The sequence below is a fragment of the Theropithecus gelada genome, chromosome X (assembly GCF_003255815.1).
Source record: "Theropithecus gelada isolate Dixy chromosome X, Tgel_1.0, whole genome shotgun sequence".
Lineage (NCBI taxonomy): Eukaryota > Metazoa > Chordata > Mammalia > Primates > Cercopithecidae > Theropithecus > Theropithecus gelada.
The window spans coordinates 121,950,561-121,972,844 of NC_037689.1; the positions used below are offsets into that span (position 1 = coordinate 121,950,561).

A 22,284-nucleotide genomic window follows, 5' to 3' on the forward strand; every position below is an offset into this window, starting at 1 on the left:
AAAAAAAAAAAAAAAAAAAAAAAAAAAAAAAAAAAAAAAAAAAAGAAAAGAAAAGGAAAAAGAAAAGTGAGCACTGCTGTAAATTATTTTGTTCATATCAAGTCATATGACTGGTTTGACTGCCTGTCTCTGGAATTGGGTGGTTGTTTGGTGGTTGTACTTCCACAACCTTAAGGTTACCAAATTTTTACTGTGAGCAAAGAAAATGTAAATGTTAGATATAAGTTCTAAATTTCTTTTCAAAGAATGAACATGTCAGTATGTTCAATTCTTTGCCTTCTACTTTTAAACATAACTTCCTCCTAAAGCAACCTTTTTCAATTACCTACTCCACTGTCTCATTCCGATTACCTGCTCCACTCTAACTCATTCTGATCACCTGCTCCACCCTAATTCATTCACATTACCTGCTACCTGCTCTGCCCTGACTCCCCTCAAAACACTCACCCCGTCATTCTCTTTAAATTATCCAATCGGAATTAGTTTAGTCTGTGTGGTCTAACCCTAGTCAATAGGGGAATGACACAGCAGCACATGCGTCAGGGATAAGAACCCCTTCCCCTCCCTTGTCCAAGTGTGCGCTCACAATTGCTCCATCTGTAAGGGGGCACCCTTCTATAGAAGTAACTTGCCTTGCTGAGAATTAAAAAGAAAATTTTATATTCGAGTGCTATTCCTTTTGCGGCACCGAAACTTTATATATACCATAAACCTTCCCGGTATGTCAGGCGTGACACAGGTGCTGAAAACAGATCTGGCCTCAATAGTGAGTGATTATTTCCCACAGGCTGGCAGTTGCTCTAGGGCAGATATTGAATGTTACTACATGTAGAAAGTTGGCCACATCATCCTAACACTGGTTAATGTTCAAGAGGAGACAGGTAGACAGAGTGCTATGGCGATTGTAGGCTTTGTGTGCTGCAGAAAAGCTGACTGAGGTCTCTTGGTTAACTCTGGTGAACTGTGCTTGGTAAGGACTTTAAAACTCCCTAATCTATAACTTCCTCAAGGCAACTCTGAGAACCTCAGCCCAATCTCAGTACCAGTCCTTTATCCCTCTGGCCCTGGATATGTATTCATGGCAATGCTATAATTCACTGATTTTTCCTTTTAACTTGCCTTTGCCCAAATGTTGCCTTTTGTCTCACATCCTTTTGTGTGTACCTGCGAGGTATTTCCAAAGAGCTACCTGAAAAGCAGGGACCTCGGTCAACTCAGTGAGCCTGATAAGCATCTCCAGGGCATGCTGGGAGGGGTGCTGGAGGGCCTCCTTTGACTAAACACATTTCTTCAGCCAGACTTTCTTGGTGCCTGAAATTGCTACTACTAGAGCACTTTAGCTGGCTAATGACAAAGAAAGCTCCTATTAGAATACTCATTTAAGGATACTGAACCATTATCGGCCATTAGCACCCTCTTTTGAATTAGTATATCATATAAGCCAGTCAGTCACCTAGAAAAGCTTTGGAGAAATGGGACTTCAGTTTAGGGAGGCTCTGCAGTTAAAAAAAAACTATAAAAGTTCTATATCTTGTATAAAGTCAAGCCTTACCCTCAGCCTCCTTTCAAAAGCTGAAACGTTGCCTTTGTTTTGCTCCTTCCTCTGCCGCCACTCGATGAGGTTTGCATTGTGCTCTCCGGGCAATGAGATGTTGCATTTGCCCAGGGTAGGGTTGACTGCCCCTGCCAGGATGTGGGGCTCTGAGCTGAGGTTGATCTCCATTCCGCTGGCAAAAGTGACACGCAGGGAACCATCTGGACTCACCCGATAGGTACTCTGAGTATTTTCTGTAGACAGAAGAGCAAAGGAGGAAGAGGGGGAAGGAAGGGAAGAGCAGGAAGCAGAAAAGAGACAGGTTTAGTTTTAGGAGGCATGTTTGGGAAGGGATAAGCAGGTGGGGTGCTGTGGTCTTAACTGCCTTCTGGGCTAGACTACCGCTCTGACAGGCAAACGTGTTCCCTATCCATTTGTGTCTTGTTATTTTCACAGCTGGAGTATCTGTTTCTTGGATAAAAGACTCTTGTCTAACACTGCAGGCTGTTTTTTTTTTTTTTTTTCTTTTTCCATTTTTAAAGAATTCCCTCCCTCACTGACTTGTTGGATCAGCCTCCTCAGTTTGACATGCTGGGAGCTAGAATGAGAAGAGTATGAAGTTCAGCTTAGCACCTTACCACCTGGGGCCACCATCACAGTTGCTTACTCCACAAAATACCACTAACAAAAGTTGGGACTATTCCTCTTAGAGTGTCTGGCCTCACCACCTAACAACAGAATGAGGACTTAATGACAGGGCAGAGAGAAAGAAATTTCTCTTTGTGCACTTCTCTAGCTTCTAAGACATTCCTTCCAAATCCTATCTCCCTTCCTTCCTTTCTTCTTCTGTTCTTCCTTACTTTTCTGTCTTCAAATAGAATGAGTTTTTAATTCTCTCATTTCACTTATATTCTTGCTTCGTCTGTATCCTAAGATTTTCCTTTTTCTTCACCCATGTTGGCATTGATCTAGAATGCTAAGCTCAGCTGGAGCCCAGGCTCCAGTTATTTAATATAACCTAGCCAGACCCTGAAAGAGCTTTGCAAACAGCTGGGTGTTGGGAAATGAGTTGATAGCAGAGCAGACTTGGCAGGGATTGAACCTCATGACTCCCACAGAGATGGGCCCAAAGTTGATATGAGAACTTGTAAAAGGTGTGAATTTTGTCTGTGTTTCAACTTCCATAGCTGGAAAACGGGAAGAGTACATCTTCTCAGCTAGAGGTGTATTCTGTTTACGAATGGTGTACACAGGTTTCAGGGTGGATGTTGATAGGGGCTGTTACAGACAGATATCATTGGAAACAATCTTACCTTGTTTTAAAATATATATGGTACTAGTTGCCGTCAAGTTGGTTGACATGAGGACATTTTCGCGGTTGGAAGTATCTAGCTCCACTTTTGTCAGCTTCTCCAGGTCACTGTGGAAGCTGCTGACCTCTCCAGTGGGAAACGTTGCGTTGGTCAGATGTCCCTCGGGGTCATACCTGAGGAATGTAACCAATCCCAGCTTTGAAGCCTCTCGGCAGTGATAACAGGCCTTTGCAAAATAAAAATCACTTGGCAGCTAATACTGTTTAACTTTGAGTGATAACAAGTATTATTAACCTTGTTCAATAAGAAGAAAAAGGTCAGAGAGATGATTAATCAAACGAAGGTATTTTTTTGCAGCTTCTGAATTCTTGATGACTTCCTTGGGCTGTGCTGTTTTACAGAAAAAATATATCTGGTAATGAATCACCAGGGTGGAACACTGATTTATGAATCATGTCCTGCTGTGTGCAATGTTGCAGGGAGGCCTCCGTTTGCAATTTGGGTCGATCCCATTAGATGTGATGGATTACAAAGCCCAGCAGAGGGTGCTGTTGTCAAAGCAAAAGAAGGTACAAAAGGGCCCTCAAAGGCTGAGAAGCCAATATACTGACTTTGCGTTATGATGGGAAAATTATAATTTGCTGCTGTTTAAGTTGCCAAATTTGAAATGAATGAATCATTCTTCCAACAAAATGAACAGGCACAGAGGATAATGGAAACATGTTCATTAAAACATTCTGAAGCCCCCTGATCTTGATGTCACTTAAATTTTAAAAATCTTTTTAGAGTATAGTACATAATGTTTTGTAATTTGTCTACATGAGTAAGAGACAAAAAAGGGATAATAGGCTATAACCTATATCTAGAAATATAGTCTAGGGAGTTTACTTTTCCAAAAAAAAAATCAGAATTATTGGCAATCTCACTGTCCTCCAAATGAAAACTGCTTCCCTGAAGGCTTTTGATGTGGAGCTGTTCTTTTATTGCCAGTAGAACCATGAAAAATAAACACTTCATTAAAAGTAAAGACATGCACTTGGAAACCCATTACTGTTTTCTTTTGAAGTTCCAAATTACAAAATATTTAAGCACTTTTATTTGCCTTTTAAAATGTTAAACAATTATATTCTTTTTACCCAAAATGAGCAGGATTCAGCCTGGACACAATGGTAGAGACTGGCTGTACTACTCCCTCCCCCAACAAGTACACAAAGTGGCATAGTAATTCAGTATTAATCCATTATATTCTAAAGAACTCAGCCTGGGTAGTTGCTCAAATTTTAATAACTATACCAGCCTTTGGAAGGCTTGGGAAAAGTGGTTGGACTGTATTTTATAGGACAGACTTGAACTTGAGCCTATACATAATGCCACCTAAAGTTCAGTTCTGCATATACATGGGCGTGTGTGTGTGCACACACGTATACACTATCAGTTAAAACAGTCACATATGTGAATAGAATGAATCAAGTAGGTTATTGACATCACAGATATGCCAAGCCTTAAAATTGGGCGTCTCCTTTGTTTAAATGGATTTCAGCCAAAATGGTTGGCACATTGCTACTATGCAGCTAAGGATTCATTATCAAAGAAAGACTGAAGAGTGCTGTTTGTTTCTGGGGTTAATAGCAAAATCCTTCCCTCTGCAAAGACTGCCCATGTTCTGCCTGCTGTGGGGCTCTGTGGCTACGAGAAGCAGGCTGCTGGCAAGAACAGAGCATGGGAAGGCTCAAATACCCACTTTAGCCCCAACTTTGTCTGTTTGGTCTTCCTTCCAGGGGAGGAAAACAATAATATCCAGCCTTTTAAAAAAAAAATTAATTAATTTTTTTTTTGAGACAGTCTTGCTCTGTCACCCAGGCTGGAGTGCAGTGGCGTGATCTCGGCTCACTGCAACCCCGCCTCCCGGGTTCAAGCAATTCTCAAGCCCTAGCCTCCCCGAGTAGCTGGGATTACAAACAAGTACCACCACATCTGGCTAATTTTTGTATTTTTAGTAGAGACGTGTTTTCGCCATATTGGCCAGACTGGTATTGAACTCCTGGCCTCATGTGATCCCCCTGCCTCAGCCTCCCAAAGTGCTGGTATTACAGGCGTGAGCCACCGCACCCGGCCCAATGTCCAGCCATTATTCTCCCAAGGTAGAGGAGGCAGGAGTTTGCAGGCAGTAGACAGAGGGAAGCTGCTGCATGCCTTTCTTATCAGGGGAACTGTGGCCCCAACAACCTGGATTATGCAGGCACTTCCTCTCTGTTTCACATGAGGCACCAGCAACTTTGCCTCATTGGTTTCCCTTTCCTGATTTCTAAAGGGATTCCTCAACCCTTGGCAAGCTCACTCTTTATCATTCTTCTAGGAAAGCTGATCTTAGATGCTGTGGATGCAGGTTCCACATGGACTTTGCAACTTGGGGGCAGTTTCCTTCAGTCACACAGCCCCTTGTTTTAAGGGAAGATCTCATATAAAGGTAAGATCAGTGGTTGCATCCACTCATCAGAGCAAGATAACAAGATCAGATACCAATTGAGCATGGTATCCCTGCATAGGGGTACAAGGGTCAGAATTCCCAATGAACTTTTGCAGTGACCTGTGGCTAAATCTGGTTTCCTAGTCCACCCACCCAAACACCTTTTCAGCTAAGTTACTGGTGTTCTTTGTCCTAAACATTTTAAAGTTTATTTCCAAGAGCACAGGCATATTCCTACATATTTTGTACCCATTCCTACTTCCAATATTGACAGTAGTATATTCAGAGAGGCAAGCTAAAGATTCCTAGATAAGGCTGTAATTACCCAGATAGATTTAGCTGGGAGACTGCTTCGTGTATGTGTATGTGTGTTTGTGTGTGTGTGCGTACGTGTGTGTGTTTTCTGGTGAAGGAGGCAATGGTTTTGGGAATATTTCCCATGGGCCTGTCCAGTTGTTGGGTAGCTGGAAAGTTATATTGCCTCATTTCCTTTCTGTGGCCAGAGAGGCCAATGAATGTGTACATTTGACTGTAACTCCATGATAAACAGAGCACCCCAACTCCAACACACTCACATACCCCAATTCTGCTAGTCACAGTTAAAGCAATCACATTTGGTGGTATCTACAGGGTGGTGTCTCTGATGCTCAATATGGCTTTGGATCAAAACATATAGATCCCACCTCTCTTCTGTTGGGTCATTTCCAAAGGAAGAACAATAGGCAGATGTACACATCAGTGGGTAATTCCTACAACTTTGGAAAGATTGCTCAAAGTGGATAAGAAATAGGGGGAGACTTTGATTTCCTATAGCTTACTTGAGTTTTTTTCCGTCATCACAGGGGAATGCATCTTTCCAGACTGAATGTCGAAGAAACAAGTTTAATCAAAATCTCTTCTGCTGTGTGTTTCCCTTTGGTGCCTTCATCCTTTGGTGCAGAGAGTACAAGCCGATCTGCTCCAACTGATCCCCTCAGGCCACAGCATGGGAGCAAACCCGTCCTCTCTGCCTGCAGGGCAGAGCACTCACCTAACCAGTCTGCAAATTATAGCTGGTGAATTGTGCCATCAGGAAATGACAGTTGCCTTCATAGTCATCAGAAGTGGGTTTGGTAAGAGGAGATTTGATATCAAATTGTCCCTTGCTGTCCTGATTTTACAGAGTTCCACTGTGATGGTCCCAGAGGGCACCAGCCAGTTAAGTATTGAGTACACTCAGCCAGTTAAGTATTGAGTACACTCACCCTTTTCCTCAGTACTGTCATAGGCTGTGTGCATGTGCACTTGAGTGTGTGTGTGTGTGCATGTGCACACATGTGCACCCCAGTGCATTTATAAAGAAAATTCAGAATCCATTCTTGTCCTTGAGAAGCATATAGTTTAGTTGGAGAGATGATATTTACACATGATTAAAAATATATTTGGTCTGGTATTTTCTCATAAGGGATAGCTTGCCCTTTCCTTTGAGGACAATTTAAGCCAGAGTTAAACTGTTGAGAATAAAACTAGAGGCTCCTACATCTTTGCTTTTAAAAAATATTGCAGATAATAGAAGATAAATTCATTACTTATTCTTTTAAAGGAAATATGAAAGAGTCAGACCCTCTTTACACTTTCATGTCAGAAAGCTGACCAACCTAATAAGAATTCTTTAGGAAATATGAGATTCCCCTTTCCTCACCAATAAATTCCTTTGGCTTCCTATGATTCAGTTCCAAGTCCATAATGCCCTTCTATCTTCATTTGTCCTTCATTCAATAAATATCAGAGTCTTGTGCTAGGGACCAGGGATACAGTGCTGAATGAAATTCACAGTCTAGTAGGGCAGATAAGATATCCACACAAATAACTCTAATGCCAGAATATTGCCATGTATTTCTGTAAAGAAGAAACTGTAGAATCTCAGAAGAGGCAGAGGTCATTTCCAGCTGGGCTGAGCAGAACAGGAGGAGGAAGAGCAGAAGCAGGTGGTGTTTGAATCCTAGAAGGTAGGTAGAGATTGGGGAGGGGAGGAAGGCATTCCAAATAGAGGTATGAAGAAAGGCACGCTGACTGATGGGATGTCTACTGGAGGACCAGCATTGCTGGAGCACAAGGTTCCTCTAGGAGGGTAGTGAGAGATAAGGCTTAGACAACAAAGGAGCATAGACAGTTTTTCAAGGGGATAAAAGGATGATCCAAACAGTGTTTTGGTGGCAATGAGTCTTGGAAGGGGAGACAAGGAGCAAGGAGAACTGTTAGGAGGCTGCAGCCTCACTTCATACAAGAGAAGATGGTGGTCTGTTGCCTTCGTTAAATATATTGTGATTGCCTATCATTGGGATTTGTCTTCCCCGCTAGTCTGTACAATTCTCACATCTTTAGAGGGAGGACACAGTGTCTCATTCATTTTTATATTCTCTGTGTCTGGAACAGAGTAGATTCTCACTCCATGTACTTGTTGAATGAGTATAATTAGGATGCTGCTAGTGAAAAAAAGGATGTGGGTGGATATGAGAGCCAATGTGGTTATAGAACAGACAGAACCATCGATAGTGCTTCTGGGAGGGCACACTCAGGTTACATAGATGTGCTATGGAGTTCAGCTAAACTTCCCTACCAGCCTTTGTTACTTCTGTTCACTCTCCATCTTTATTTCAGTTCTTCCCAGAAATACCCACGATAATTCTGTTTTACCCACTCTTGATCCTTATTAAGGGCATAAAGCACAAGGAGAGGTGACTGAGCAAGGGTGTCAAGTCTCTATTTCTAAAGATCTGAAGGAATAGTCAACATTTCTATGTTCTTGTTTAATTGAAATCATTCCCCTGCCTGGAGGCATGGGGCTGAACTATACAATGCCTTAGTTCCTTTTCTACTCTGGGATTCTGGAAGGCATTGGAAACATCACATGTGCTTGGAATGACTGATCATTACATAAGCATTTCTGCATGGGAATCACATCCTATCCCCAGGCAAATATCTCACCCAGAGACATGGCTTGTTTACCTTGCCCCCTACCCCCTCTGATCTTATAAGGGAGAAGGGGAAATCTGTCATTAGCCATCCATGATAAAACTGGTCATTTGTAAAACAGTCTAAAAGGTACCCAGAGATATTATGAAGGCTTCTCCAACTTGTCAGTGGGTGGCATTTTTGTTGTTGTTGTGGTTTTTTGTTTTCTTGATGGGAGGAGAGAATGTGTTAATAAAGTCTGGAAACAGAGAATGCAGAAGACCAAGGAGCAAGAGATCATGTAAATGGAGAGTCTCCTTTGAGTGGGAGGGCTTCCCACAAAGGGCAAGGGGCCTGAGGAACTGTCAACTCAGAATGGACCAGCAGCAGTGACATGACTGATGCTTTGGCCTTAGTCTGGGACCTTTTCAGTTTAGTGGAGCAGAATCCTTTGCCAGGGAAACAAACAAGGGCAACCTGGCTACTCTTGCAGCCTTGTGGAGAATGGCTTGTCTGCTGTGTGAGTTGCTAGGTCCTTCCCTCAGATCTCAGCTGCTGCAGGGTTATTACAATTAGGAGCCCACCCGTGCCGCCTTGGGCCAGTATTCCTGCCTTGACAATCAATTCCTTGTTAGCTGTTTCTCTGTGGTCAGCTTTTCCCCCTGACACTTGGGACACTCATGGGCAGTGATGCATCAAATACTAACACTTGGGGTGTGCAATTCTGATCCTGGTCCAAGTCAAATGGAATTATGAAAATCAGTGAACTATATAAACAACATCACACTACATAATAAAAGTCCATGCACTACCACTACACAAGATGCATTTTAAAATCCCATTTGGATTATCCACTGTTCAGGGTCATCTATGTCATTTTTCCTCGTGATCGCCGCAGATAATAGAAAGTTGAATGGATTACTGACTGGGCTACCTTTACACTGCAGTCTTCCATCCTGCCAAATTTCACTTCTGTTTCTCTCGTGCTCATCTCAGAACAGAATTTCTATTTCCACCTTTGCAAACAATTTGTCCCCTTGTCCACACAAAGAAGCCTCCCTTTTACCTCGGGGAATTACTCGAGTTCTTTTAGGAGGGCCTGGTATCAGTGGTATGGCAACCTTCTACCGACCTTAGCACTGCTCTGACCCTGACTAGAAGAGTAGGTCAAATGCTGTGTTCTCCAACTTCAGAAGGACAAGAGAAAACTTGAAAGGTGCTCAGAACTAGCCAAAGCACTAGAGGACAAAAGTGAAAAAAGTCAGATATTGTATCAAGACTGTAGGAAGAATTAGTCACATTATGAAGGCTGGAAAGTTGCTCATTTCTGTTTACAGGCAAGAAGGGACAGGAGCTGTGTTTTGTTAAGGACTGCTGTTCAGCACCAGAATTGACTGCGTCAGGAGAAGAGGTGCCTTCTCCTTTCAACAGATGCTATTTGACCAAGAGGGTTTCAATATAATTCTGACTGGAGTTAAGAAGGTGGGAGAAAGAACAAATGGTTATTCAGCCTCCCTTTTCATCTCCTGGTGCTACCCTATTCCTCTTTTCCTGCTACTTGAGGGAAACTTTCTAGCCCTCTAGATTTTGTATGGTCACTCTCGTAAGCCCACATGATCCTCCTTTTTCTGGAAGGCAGTGTGGCAGCAGTGGAAAGAACACTGGAATAGAAGGTCAAGGACCTGACTCTGGATAAGCCAACTAGCATATGAATGGGCAAGTTACTTCCCTATTCTGGGTCTCAGTTTCTTCATTTGTAAAATGACATCTAATGTCTCTTTGTGGCCACAAATTTTTTATTATTATACTTTAAGTTCTAGGGTACATGTGCACAACGTGCAGGCTTGTTATATATGTATACATGTGCCATGTTGGTGTGCTGCACCCATTAACTCGTCATTTACATTAGGTATATCTCCTAATGCTATCCCTCCCCCCTCCCCCCACCCCACGACAGGCCCCGGTGTGTGATGTTCCGCTTCCTGTGTCCAGGTGTTCTCATTGTTCAATTCCTACCTATGAGTGAGAACATGCAGTGTTTGGTTTTTTGTCCTTGTGATAGTTTGCTGAGAATGATGGTTTCCAGCTGCATCCATGTCCCTACAAAGGACATGAACTCATCCTTTTTTATGGCTGCATAGTATTCCATGGTGTATATGTGGGTGGCCATAAAATTTCATGACTACTCCCATGTGGATGTCTGTGTTTCTCATAACTTAGTGGCTCGAGATTGGCTACTCAACAATGATGTTAGTTGATACCTTTTCACTCACTATTGGCCAAATCCTGGTTACCGGCCTGGGCCCCATTCACCATGAGAATCTTGCCTGCCACACAGTGCCTGCATCAATTTGATGCCAGTGGAAAACAGGCACACAAACTGATATGACAACAAAATTATCTTGTCTCTTCAGCATCATCAATTTCCCCCTCTATATTAGATCATTTTTATCAGTATACAAATATGCTGCTATTTCTCTCACTTAAATAACTGTTCTGTTTACTCTGTTTCTCCTCCAGCTCTAATTTCTCTGCTCCTCTTTACAGCAAAACTCCTCAAAAGAGTTCTTTACTCACTGTCTCAACCTCTCTCCTCCTAGTCATTCTATATTATTATTATTGAGATATAATTCTCACACCATAAAAATCACCTTTTTAAATTGTACAATGCAGTGACTTTCAGTACATTTGCAATGTTATGCAACCATCACCACCACTTCTAGAACATTTCTATCACCCCCAAAATAAACCCCATATGAATTAACAGTCACCCCCCATTCATTCTTCTCCCCAGCTCTTGGCAACTACTAATCTATTTTCTGTCTTTTTTTTGCATGCTCAGGGGCATTTATTAAAGTATTTATTATGATGGAAAAAATGGAGATAAGAAAAATATTCAATAATTGGGCAATATTTAAATTACGGCTTCTTTATACCATAGGATACCATTCAGTCTTTTAAAAAAATAGCAATATCTACAATCAAACACATTTTCTATATTTTCTGTCTTTATGGATTTGCCTCTTCTAGACATCTCATATAAATGGAATCAGAAGGGTCCTTTGTTTCTGGATTATTTCACTGAACATAATGTTTTTGAGGTTCATCCATGTTGTAGCATGTATCAGAACTTCATTTCTTTTTATGGTTGAATACTATTTCATGACATGGTTATATCACATTTTGTTTGTCTGCTCACCACTTGATAGGCATTTGAGTTATTTATATTTCTCAGCTATTATAAATAATGTTGCTATGAGCATTTGTGTATCCACTATCTCTTAAGAGAATATTCTACTCAGGCTTTGGTACCCCATGTGTCACAGTGCCTGCTCTTCACAGTGCTAAATCAAATGATCAATTATAAGTCCTCATCTAACTTATCAGGAGTATTTGGAACAGCTGATGACTCTTTCCTCCTGGAATCACCTGTTTTATTTGGTGCTATGGTCAGAATTTGTCCCCCCCAAATCAAATATTGAGACTTAATTGCCAATGTGATAGTACTAAGAGGTGAGGCCTTTAGGGGTGATTAGATCATGTTATGTTTTCTCTACCTTCATGAATGTGATTAGCAATCTTACAAAAGAACTGGAGAGAACCAGCTAGGTCCCTTTTCGTTCTCCACCTTCTGTCATACAAGGACTCAGTGGGCAGTGCCATTTTGGAAGCAGAGAGTAGCCCTCACCAGACACTGACTCTGCTGGCACCTTGACCTTGAACTTCTCAACTTCCAGAACTGTGAAAAATAAATTTCTGTTCTTTATTAATTACCCAGTATAAGGTATTTTGTTATAGTAGCACAAACAGATTAACACAGTTGGCTTCCAAGGCATCCCACTCTCCTAGTTTTCTTTCTACTTTACTGGCCTTTCCTTCTCAGTGTCTTTTGTTGGTTCCTCTTCATATCCTCAATTCTTTTTTTTTTTTTTTTTGAAACAGAGTTTCGCTTTTGTTGCCCAGGCTGGAGTGCAGTGGCGCGATCTCAGCTCACTGCAACCTCCACCTCCCAGGTTCGAGTGATTCTTCTGCCTCAGGCCTCCTGAGTAGCTTGGATTACAGGTACCCGCTACCACACCCAGCTAATTTTTTGTATTTTTAGTAGGGATGGGGTTTCATCATGTTGGCCAGGTTAGTCTCGAACTCCTGACCTCAGGTGATCCACCCGCCTCGGCCTCCCAAAGTGTATGTAGGGATTACAGGCATGAGCCACCGCACCCGGCCCATATCTTCACTTCTAAACATGGAGTGCTTCATGATCAGTCTTCAGATCTCTTTACTTCATTGTCTATACTCACTTTCATGGAGAGATCTCATCCCATCTCATGGTTTTAAATACAATCTAAACACTAGTACATCTCAAATATCACTCTCCACCCTCTCTCCTCAATCCCAGACTCATATATCCAATTGTCTACCTGATATTTACACTTAGATGCCTAACTAAATTGATCATATTCAAAACTGAATTCCCAATCTTCCACCTCACAACCTTCCAGTATAATGTGTTCCTTGTATAGTCTTCCCCTCTTGGTAAATGAAAACCAGTTGCTCAGATCAAAAACTTTGGAGGTATCTCCGACCCCTCTTTCTCCTGCACTCAATACTCAATCTTTCTGTAATTCCTGATAGCTCTACTGTCAAAATATATTCAGAATTTTAGCACCTCTTACTGGCCCAACTCCCTGGTCCAAGTCATCCTTTTTTGCCTGCATTATTGCAATAGTTCCTCCTGCTTCCCAGTTAGGTTCCCCTGTTTCCACTACACAGTTCATTTTTAATACTGAGTGATTTTTAAAAAAATGAAAGTCAGCTTATATCACTTCTTTACTCAAAATTCTCCAGTGGCTCCACTTCTTAGAGTAAAATTCAAAGTCTTTACAGTGGCCTACAAGGCCCTACATGAAGTAGTTCTGGTTACTTAATTGATTTCATGTCCTCATTATCCTTACTCATTCCACGTCCATCACAATGGCTGCCTTACTCTTCCTTGAATGTGTCAGGCTTGCTCCTGCTGCAGGGCATTTATACTTACTCTTCCCTTTGCCTGGAATACCCCTCATACCACTCCCCACCCCTCCAGATATTCGTATGGCTTACTGTCATCTCCTACAGATCTTTATGCAAAAGTCACCTTCTTGGTGAGGCCTTTCCTGTTGACCCAATCTGAAATAAAAACGTCTTCTGCTCCACCCACTTGATCTCCCTTACTCTACTAGATTTTTCTCCATAGAACTTATCATCATTTGAAGTTGTATACATCTTCCTCATCTTCCTCCAGTATAATGTAAGTTCCATAAAAGTAGGGATTTTTATCTGTTTTGTTCATACCTGTATCTGCAGCACCTATAACATTGTATGGTATGTAGTAGGTGCTCATGTATTTGTTGAATAAACACATGAATGGTTGAACTGGTTCTTTTGAAAACTAGTTAATACTTCAGCCATTTCTTGCTGGGGAACTGAATTCCACCATTAGCTTTCGAAATAGTTGTTTGCCTAATTTCAGCCGCAGTGTGATCTGGCTTGAGTTTTTAAAAAAGACATTAAAACTTCTCGTTAGAAATTTTATCTTTTCTAAGGGTAGTGTATTTGAAAACACAGGTTCTTGGTGGTTGAATTCTGGGTATCTATGTGAATCAGGACAAGTTAACTATCTTGTCCCTCAGTTTTCTCATCCATAAAGTGGGCATACTTAGGGGCACCTATCCCATGTTGTTATTATGGGGATCAAATAAAGTCACATATGTAAATTACCTAGCCCAGTACCTGGCACTTAGTAAATCTTTAGCTAACTGTAGCTTTTATTACTCTTATTAAGATGTAAGAGAATTACTTTCAAAAAATAGAGGAAGACTTGCAACAGAAACAACTGAATACATTTTTCTAAGTGAAAGTAAAATAGCTGTCTGGCCTTTTGTACAGATGGCATTTCTTTGAAAAATGATCCAAAACTTGAAGGCCAATTGTTTTTTCCCTTTCTTCAAGAGGCTTTCATGGGACTGGACATATTCTCTATATCCTCCCAAAATAGTCACACTTGGAACCCCTTATACTTTAATATCTCCACTTCTCACATTCTTCAACTTTGATGCCATTCCAGACTCTGAATTCAGATTCCACGGATTAGCTCATTCAGTATTCTAGTTAAAAACTCAGCAATTCCTTTTGTGGGGAAAATGCTTCCCGAGTGCCAGCAGACCAGCTTTCTAGATGGGCTGACTTGCAAACAAGGTCATCCATGCCTTAAAAGGCAAGGACAATGGTCTCTATTTCCATGTTACAGCACCTCCTAGTAGCTTGCTGTCAGACATGCTTTGTGTTAGTTCCCCATTAAACAAAGTTATCACAGTTCCAGTCTGTAAATGCCAAAATGTGCTGGATTATTCAACTTGTGCAGGGACCCTGAGGAAGCCCAATCCCATACAGAGCATTTGGCTCTTCATTTTACAGAAGCAGCCAATGGAATGGAGCCTCTCCTATTCAGCATTTGCCCCATATAATTCTTCCCTTGCTTTCCAGGGTCCACTTCTTATATTTGAATTTCTCTCTTACCTCCCACAGCAACTTACACTGAGTTGGGCTGGGCTGGGCACACATTCATTTATTCATTCATTACACCCCACAGGGCTCAATAAATACTTGTTAAGTCACACTGCTTCTTTGCTGCTTTAGAACTATACTCTAGTTTTGTTATTTAAATGAAATTGTACCTTGTCTTCCCTGGGATGCTGTAAATTTCTTGAGTACTTGTATTTCTACCTCATTCCTGTCTCCTACAGTGCCACACTTGAGTCTTCCTTCATGCAGTCTGTGTTTTTATTATTATGCTCTGCAAACTGCTCTGGAAAAATCGGTCTGAATTCTAGGAATTAGGTAAAATTTTCTCCTTGACTTTCCATTTATTTATGGTGGTTGTTAGGAGAAAACAACATGCAACACCTAGCAATTACTAAGGCATTTTCCCAGTATATTACAATTTCAAATAAAAACCTAACAAAGCCCATGTTGAGAATTAGAAACTTACTCATAAACGGTTGTCCATCCATTTTCGTTACTTTTGGTAGCCAGAAGCCCTGTGTTTCCTGGATAGGTCATCAAGGCCAGGTTATAGCCTTGGGCTGAGACTCTTTTCAGGACTCCATTGCTGCTTATAGTCAGCCAGTATACTTGCCCGCCAGGCACCACAAGCCATAGGGGCATTCCACCTGCATCACGGCGAATGTGCACTGAATTGCCATTGCTGCTGGTAATCGCACCCAAGTCACCTTCAGAATTGTAGGTGAAGTTATAAACATAGTCCCTTGTTATCAAGTTCAGGGTGTGTAGGTGGGTTCCATTTACAGTGAACTGGTACAGTTCCTGATCAGCAGGTGAAGCAATCTCATAAAGGTTCATGTCATTCAGGTGGGCTTGGTTCCTGCTGATGGTACGAATTCGAACATTTCCCAGGTCTGCCACATAGAGGGTACCATCAGGCGACACTGCTAAGGAGGAAGGGGCTTTCATCTTTGCATCTTTCGCATAGCCACCATCACCTGTGGGAGAAAGGCTCTGATTTTAACAATTGGCATCATAAGCATTTACATGAACATACCACAGACAGAAAGCTCTGTGCATCAAGAATTATTTTAAAGGAAACAGTCAGTGAACCAACATTCTCTGTATTCCCTCCCTGAAAGATATGAGCCTATTATTCAAAAGACTGTAATTCTTAAGTCAGTACCACTGCAGATGAACAGTAAGATGTAATTATCTCAGTTACAACAATTTTGTGAAATCCTCAATCCTGCTGTTCAGAATCTATTGCATTGTAAGATACAGGAACTGCAAATAATGATAGTCACGTAAAATTTGACCGGAAATCTGTGAGAGTTATGCCTGTCAAGGCTTTCAGGATCTGTTTCAGGACTTTCCAGTCCTACCGTGCCTAGATGCCCTTTCTTCTGTTAATTCCCATTGTCACACTGTCAAAGTACACTAAGTCTATAAGTGCAACAATGATTCAGAACATCAAATTTGATATCTGGAATAAACATTAGATTTGCTTTGACTGAAAGATACCAATTAGCAAAATATCTATAAAACTAATTGTCCAAGAAAACATTGGAAATATTGATCAAAAGTCATGTCGACCAAATTGCTCACTCCTGACTTCTCTGGCCTAAGGAAAGGCAAAGGTTAAGAGAACCATTTGGGCCTGGATGAGCAGTTTAATAGTACTGCATGTAGAATGGAGGGAGGGATTTCCATATCCCAGCAATAATTGTATCTATTGACATTAAGAGGACTGTTTGGCATCTGAGATATCCACTACATGTTTTGGGGAGAAGGGTCTTTTTTTTTTTTTTTTCCAATTTTGAATAGAAGAAAACTTCACTATGGGTTATGGAGAAAGTCTTAGATTTTTAAAAAGCAATGTATCTAGCAGACCAATGTCCTGAGAACTCTCCATTGCCAGATTTAACTTTGTGCGCCTATCCCAAAGGCAGCCTGTTCTTAGTGTCTTTGAGTCTCAAATAGCACATGCTTTTAATCTGAAAACCAACCACTTATGGGGAAGTAATTTTTTCCTCAGCTAAACCAGAAAATGTGGGTTTTAGCTAGTTTTCCTTTCTCTAAAGTACAGATATTTAATAATATCATGATCTTTCATTTATATAGTAGTCTCAACTTTTTAAGAGTATCAACATTTTTATTATACTAGTTTATCCTCAGAAGAGCAAGGTGATATAACTGAGACAATGCCATCTTTATTAAACAAATGAAGAAAATGAGTCATGAAGAGATCTTGCAGCTTTCGTAGGGTCACTCAGTGAGTCAGTTGTGAGAACAATTAGGTGATCTGACTCCTAATCCATTGCTTTCTCCACTAGCTCATACCAATGTTTACAAGTAACACTTTCCTTTTCTTTTGACTTTGCTGGGGCACATTTTTCTTTTCAAAACAGAGAGGGGGAGCTGGTGAATTGCTAAAAAGGTCATACCTGAAAAACAGTCACAGTTTGGATCAATTTTGCAGTCACAGTCAGTAGGGGCACCAGCGATGATGGAGATCTCCCCATTGGTGGTTACTTGCTGAATGCGGTTTACTTTCCTCTCGTCTGTTTCAGCTATGAAGAGCAGCCCGCTGTGGGAGACACTGATGGCCCTCGCTGACTCTAGAGTGGAGTGAATTGCTACCTTGCTGACCAGGAAATGATCAATGCCTGGCACCTGGCAGTGAATGGGGCGTCCTGCAATGATCCGCACGCGCCTATTCTCAGAAATTTGCAACACAATGTTGTTATCCAAGACATACAATGAATTGTCCATAGGATTGACTGCAAGGTCTGTTGGCCACTCTAATCGCACCTGTGAAAAGAACAGAACACATACCGTTAGGTTACCATATCTTTCCATAGGCAGTTTTACCTTGAAAAAAGAAAAAAAAAATTTGGTGTATTGTTTCCCCTGTCTTATGAATTTTAGCAACATTGGTGATGTTGGGGAAAGTGGAGGGTGGTGGGGGGATGGTTAATCACATGTTCTGGCAAACATACTTATCATTTATGCCATTTACAATATAATGTAATTTTTTCCAATAATTTCAGAAGGATCATTTAGAGTTTTCAAAGTGTGTTCTCTGGACCAGCAGCAACAGTATTATCTGGGAACTTGTGAGAAATGCAAATTCTCAGGTCCCACCCTAGAGCTATTGAATCAGAAACCCTGGAGGTGGGGACCCAAACATCTGTGTTTTGCCAAGGTGATTCTGAGGATCATTGCTGTAGGAATTCTGGTAGCTATGATAACTCAAATCTCTTTCACTGTCCTGTAGATTATAGGAGAGCAAGGTCATATAGGTTTCTGGATGACAGAATGCTGGAGAAGCCAGATTTTACTCAATGAGCAACCTTTTACAACAGGACCTGCTATTAGCACAGACCTAGCATCCACCTTGTGGAACACTCAGGTACAGTTCATCAGCTGTTGATTTAGAATCCTGGGGTGTAGCACACTGCTTACTTAGCTTGACCTGGTTCACTCCATATGTTCCCCTTTTCAGCAAAGAAATGGGTTGTGTTTTTCTTTCACTGAGTGTTTGTCGAGTGCCTTTCTCTGGGTTAAGCCTTGTGCTAAGCTTTTGGGGCTCAAAATTGACTACGACACAGTGTCTGTCCTCAAATGATTTGTGGTATAGTAGAGTCTTTAGAGGAACCATTAGGCAATTACTCTCCATGTTATGAAAAGAAGGCAACAGGGAGGGTAAGATAGCACTTCACCTGGACTAGGAGTCAGGAGGCAAGATATTCCCAGAGAAGGTGGTACCTAAGTAAAGTCTGAAATGAACAGTAGGAGAAGAATGGGGTGGAAGTTGAGCGGGGAGGGGCATCAGAGTTGAGGAAAATCTGGGTACTGGGAAAAGCATGGGTGAAAGTCCAGAGGTTAAAGACAGCATGGCCCATCCAGGTTACTAAAACTAATTCAGTAAGACTAATAATAGGCTGGGTGTGAGGGAGACCTGAGTGATGAGGCCAGGTGTTATGGACTAAATTGTGTCCTCTCCAACTTCATATGTTGAAGCCCTAACCCCCAGTGTGACTGTATTTGTAGATAGAGCCTTCAAAGAGATAGTTTAGATTAAATGAGATCATAAAGGTGGGGATCTAATCCAATAGGACTGGTGTCTCTCCATTGAGGAAGAGATACCAGGAATGCTTACACACAGGGGGATGACTATATGAGGACAGAGCTAGAAAGCAGCCACCTGCAAGCCAAAGAGAGACACCTCAGAAGAAATTAAACTCACCAACACCTTGCTCTTAGATTTCTAGCCTGAAGAAATATGAGAAAATACATTTCTGTCATTTAAGCCATTCAGTCTGTAGTATTTTGTATGGCTGCCCTAGCAGACTAATATATCAGGTGCTCTGGTTTGAACGTGTCCCCCAGATACCATGTATTGGAAACTTAATCCTCAAATTCACATGTTGATGGCATTTGGAGGTGGGACCATATCCATCACCTCAAACATTTATCATTTCTTTGTGTTAAGAACATTTAAAATCCACTCTTGCAGCTAGTTGAAAATATATAACAAATTGTTGTTCATCATTCTATAATGCTATAGAACACTAGAACTTAGTCTTCCTATTTAGTGGTATTTTTGTATCCATTAAGCAACCTCTGGCTATCCCTATCCATCTTCCCAGCCTCTAGTAGCCACTATTCTACTTTCTACTTTTATGAGATCAACTTTTTTAACTTCCATATATTAGTGAGAACATGTGGTATTTATCTTTCTGTGCCTGGCTTATTTCACTTAACATAGTATCTGATATGGTTTGGATCTGTGTTTCTGCCAAAATCTCATGTTCAGTTGTAATCCCCAGTGTTGGAAATGGGTCCTGATGGAAAGTGACTGGATCATAGGGGTGAAATTCTTATGACTGATTTAGTACCGTCCCTGCTTGGTACTGTATAGTGAGTTCTCATGAGACAGGGTTGTTTAAAAGTGTGTAGCACCTTCCCCTTCTCTCTCTCTTCCTCCTGCTCTGGCCATGTGAGGTGCCAGCTCCCCTTCACCTTGGCCATGATTGTAAGTTTCCTGAAGCCCCCTTAGAAGCCGAGCAGATGCCAGAATAATGCTTCTTGTACAGCCTGTGAAACTGTGAGCCAATGAAACCTCTTTTCTTTATAAATTACCCAGTCTCAGGTATTTCTTTACAGCAGTGTAAGGATGGATTAATACGGTGTCCTCCAAGCTCATTTATGTTGCCACAAATGACAGAATTTTGTTCTTTTTTGTTGCTAATTAGTATTCCATAGTGTATATGTACCACATTTTCTTTATCCATTCATCTGTCGATAGACACTTAGGTTGAGTTCATGTCTTAGCTGTTGCAAATAGTGCAGCTATCTCTTTGACAAACTGATTTCTTTTAATTTTCTGGATCATAAAATAGTTCTATTTTTATTTTTTTGAGGACACTCCATATTGTTTTCCATAATGGCTGTACTAATTTACATTTTCCTTTCTCTGCAACTCACCAGCATTTTTTTTTTTTTTTTGTCATTTTGATAATAGGCATTCTAACTGGGGTGAGATGATATCTCATTGTGGTTTTGATTTGCATTTCTCTGTTTGAAAGATAATTAGGATTAAAGTCAATCATAAGGGTGGGGTCCCCATGATGGGACTGGTGGCTTTATAAGAAGAGGAAGACAGACTTGAGCTGGCATATTTTTGTCCTCTTGCCATATGATGCCATTCCACTATGTTATGATGCAGCAAAAATGCCCTCACCAGCTGCCAGTGCCATGCTCTTGGACTTCCCAGCCTTCAGAACCAAGAGTTAAATAAACGTTTTTCTTCATAAATTACCCAGTCTGTGATATTATGTTACAGCAACAAAAAACGGACTAAAACATTGGGTAATAGAGAGAAGCACATGTCCAGTTTTGTTCTGATGGCTGTGGGAAGCCACTGAAGGGCTCTAAGTAGGGGTGTGATATAGTCATATTTGGGTTTTAGACAGATCATCCTGGCTGCTGTCCAGACCATATTAGAGGAGGAGGCAAGATAAGAGGGAGGCAGGCAGTTAGGGAGCTCCTGCATGGGCCCAGGTTAGGGATTATGGTGCCTGAACTGGGATGACAACAATGGGCATGGAGAAAAGCAGATGGATTTGAGACATGTTAAAGAGTTGGAAGCAAAAGAACTGGGGTGTGTGTGTGTGTGTGTGTGTGTGTGTCTGGTGTGCCTTGTGTCAAGTGATGTGCTAGGCACTGGAGACATGCAGGCTAGCCAAACATGGCTTCACCTTAGTTCCTTTATAGACACAGCAATTGATTCGATGCCTGCCCTGACATCTCCTTGATAGTAACTATTTATTCCTGGGCATTTCTCAGAGAACTGTGTTTCACACCATTCCCCACCCCACCACTCACTTGTCACTCACTTGTCCTCTATTTGTTTTATTTCAGGCTAAAGGCAGAAAAAAAGTCCCATTCATGGCCAAAATAGTAACAGTAATCTAGCCATTTTTCTTTTTTGCTTTGAGTGAAAGCCCACAGAAGTCTTTGTTTTTCTTGTGGAATCTGGAAGTCTGAAAACAAGATATGAGCTGTCATTGCATTTTGCAGCCCACTATTTCCCCAGCTCAAAGAGGCTTACAAGCAATCAGTAATGAAGTAGATAAAGGTCAATCTGAGATAAGGCCCTTCTTCTAATTGTGTCTCATTAGGGAGGGCAAATGGTGATGTTGTGAAGAGGACAAAGGTTGTCTTTGACCTCCTCTACTGCACCATGTGAGGCTCTTTGCCCATGTCTCTGAGTGTCTCTCACATACATCCAGCAGTCTCATTGTGTTTCTATGTTTCGGTGTGCCCTCCACCTCTATCCACATAGACTGGCCTTTTCTGGTCAGTACCAGATGCCTCTGTGCAGCTAGGAATTTGAGTGCTAATGGGGTATAAAGCTGAGCTTGTGTTATGCATGTTCTACAGAGCCTTTCAGACTGAGGCCATTGGATAAACATTAAACACCAGCCTTAACAGCTCCCAGAGCAGTTTGCGGTGATGTGTTCCTCAGCATGTCTGTCTGAGGCCTTTGCATGTCAGTGCCCTGCCACTGAGAGGGAGAGTGAACGCCTGCTGCTTTGGAGGGCGCTGACTCCTCCTCCACTGTGTGCCCCTGCCTTGGACCTCTATACACTATCATGCTTGTCCAGAAGCTGTCGGTGTGCACTGGTCCTATGGAGCATAGTCCCCCAGGAAATTAGCTGGGACTGGCTGAGGAAGAGGAAATGAATTCATTTCCGTACAACACTCCTATTTTGATTGTCTCAAGTCAGTGACCCAGAAAAAACAAACCTGGCAGAAATGACGTTCTAATTATCCCCACTCTAGGAGCCGAGGCCAGGGCAGAGGCTGGGGACAGCACACACCTGGCAGAAGCCAGAGAAGGAGTATGTTTCAGATTCTGTTTTTAGCTATTAAGGCTGCCTCTGAGATAAAGGCTGGTAGTTGGGAAATAAGCTGTTAAATTCTCC

The 22,284-nt window shown here is 41.6% G+C and overlaps 1 protein-coding gene across 3 annotated transcripts in view; it reads right to left on the reverse strand.

Annotated features, from left to right (window-relative positions):
• Positions 1 to 22,284, reverse strand: part of TENM1 (teneurin transmembrane protein 1) — a 605,674-nt gene that overhangs the window by 30,894 nt on the left and 552,496 nt on the right. For all 3 annotated transcript variants that reach the window (XM_025372420.1, XM_025372421.1, XM_025372419.1), the window contains 4 exons: positions 17,236 to 17,602; positions 15,276 to 15,786; positions 2,848 to 3,020; positions 1,553 to 1,788 (listed from right to left, as the gene is read on the reverse strand). In XM_025372420.1, coding sequence (XP_025228205.1) covers positions 1,553 to 1,788; positions 2,848 to 3,020; positions 15,276 to 15,786; positions 17,236 to 17,602 — 1,287 coding nt within the window. The remainder of the gene's footprint in view (positions 1 to 1,552; positions 1,789 to 2,847; positions 3,021 to 15,275; positions 15,787 to 17,235; positions 17,603 to 22,284) is intronic.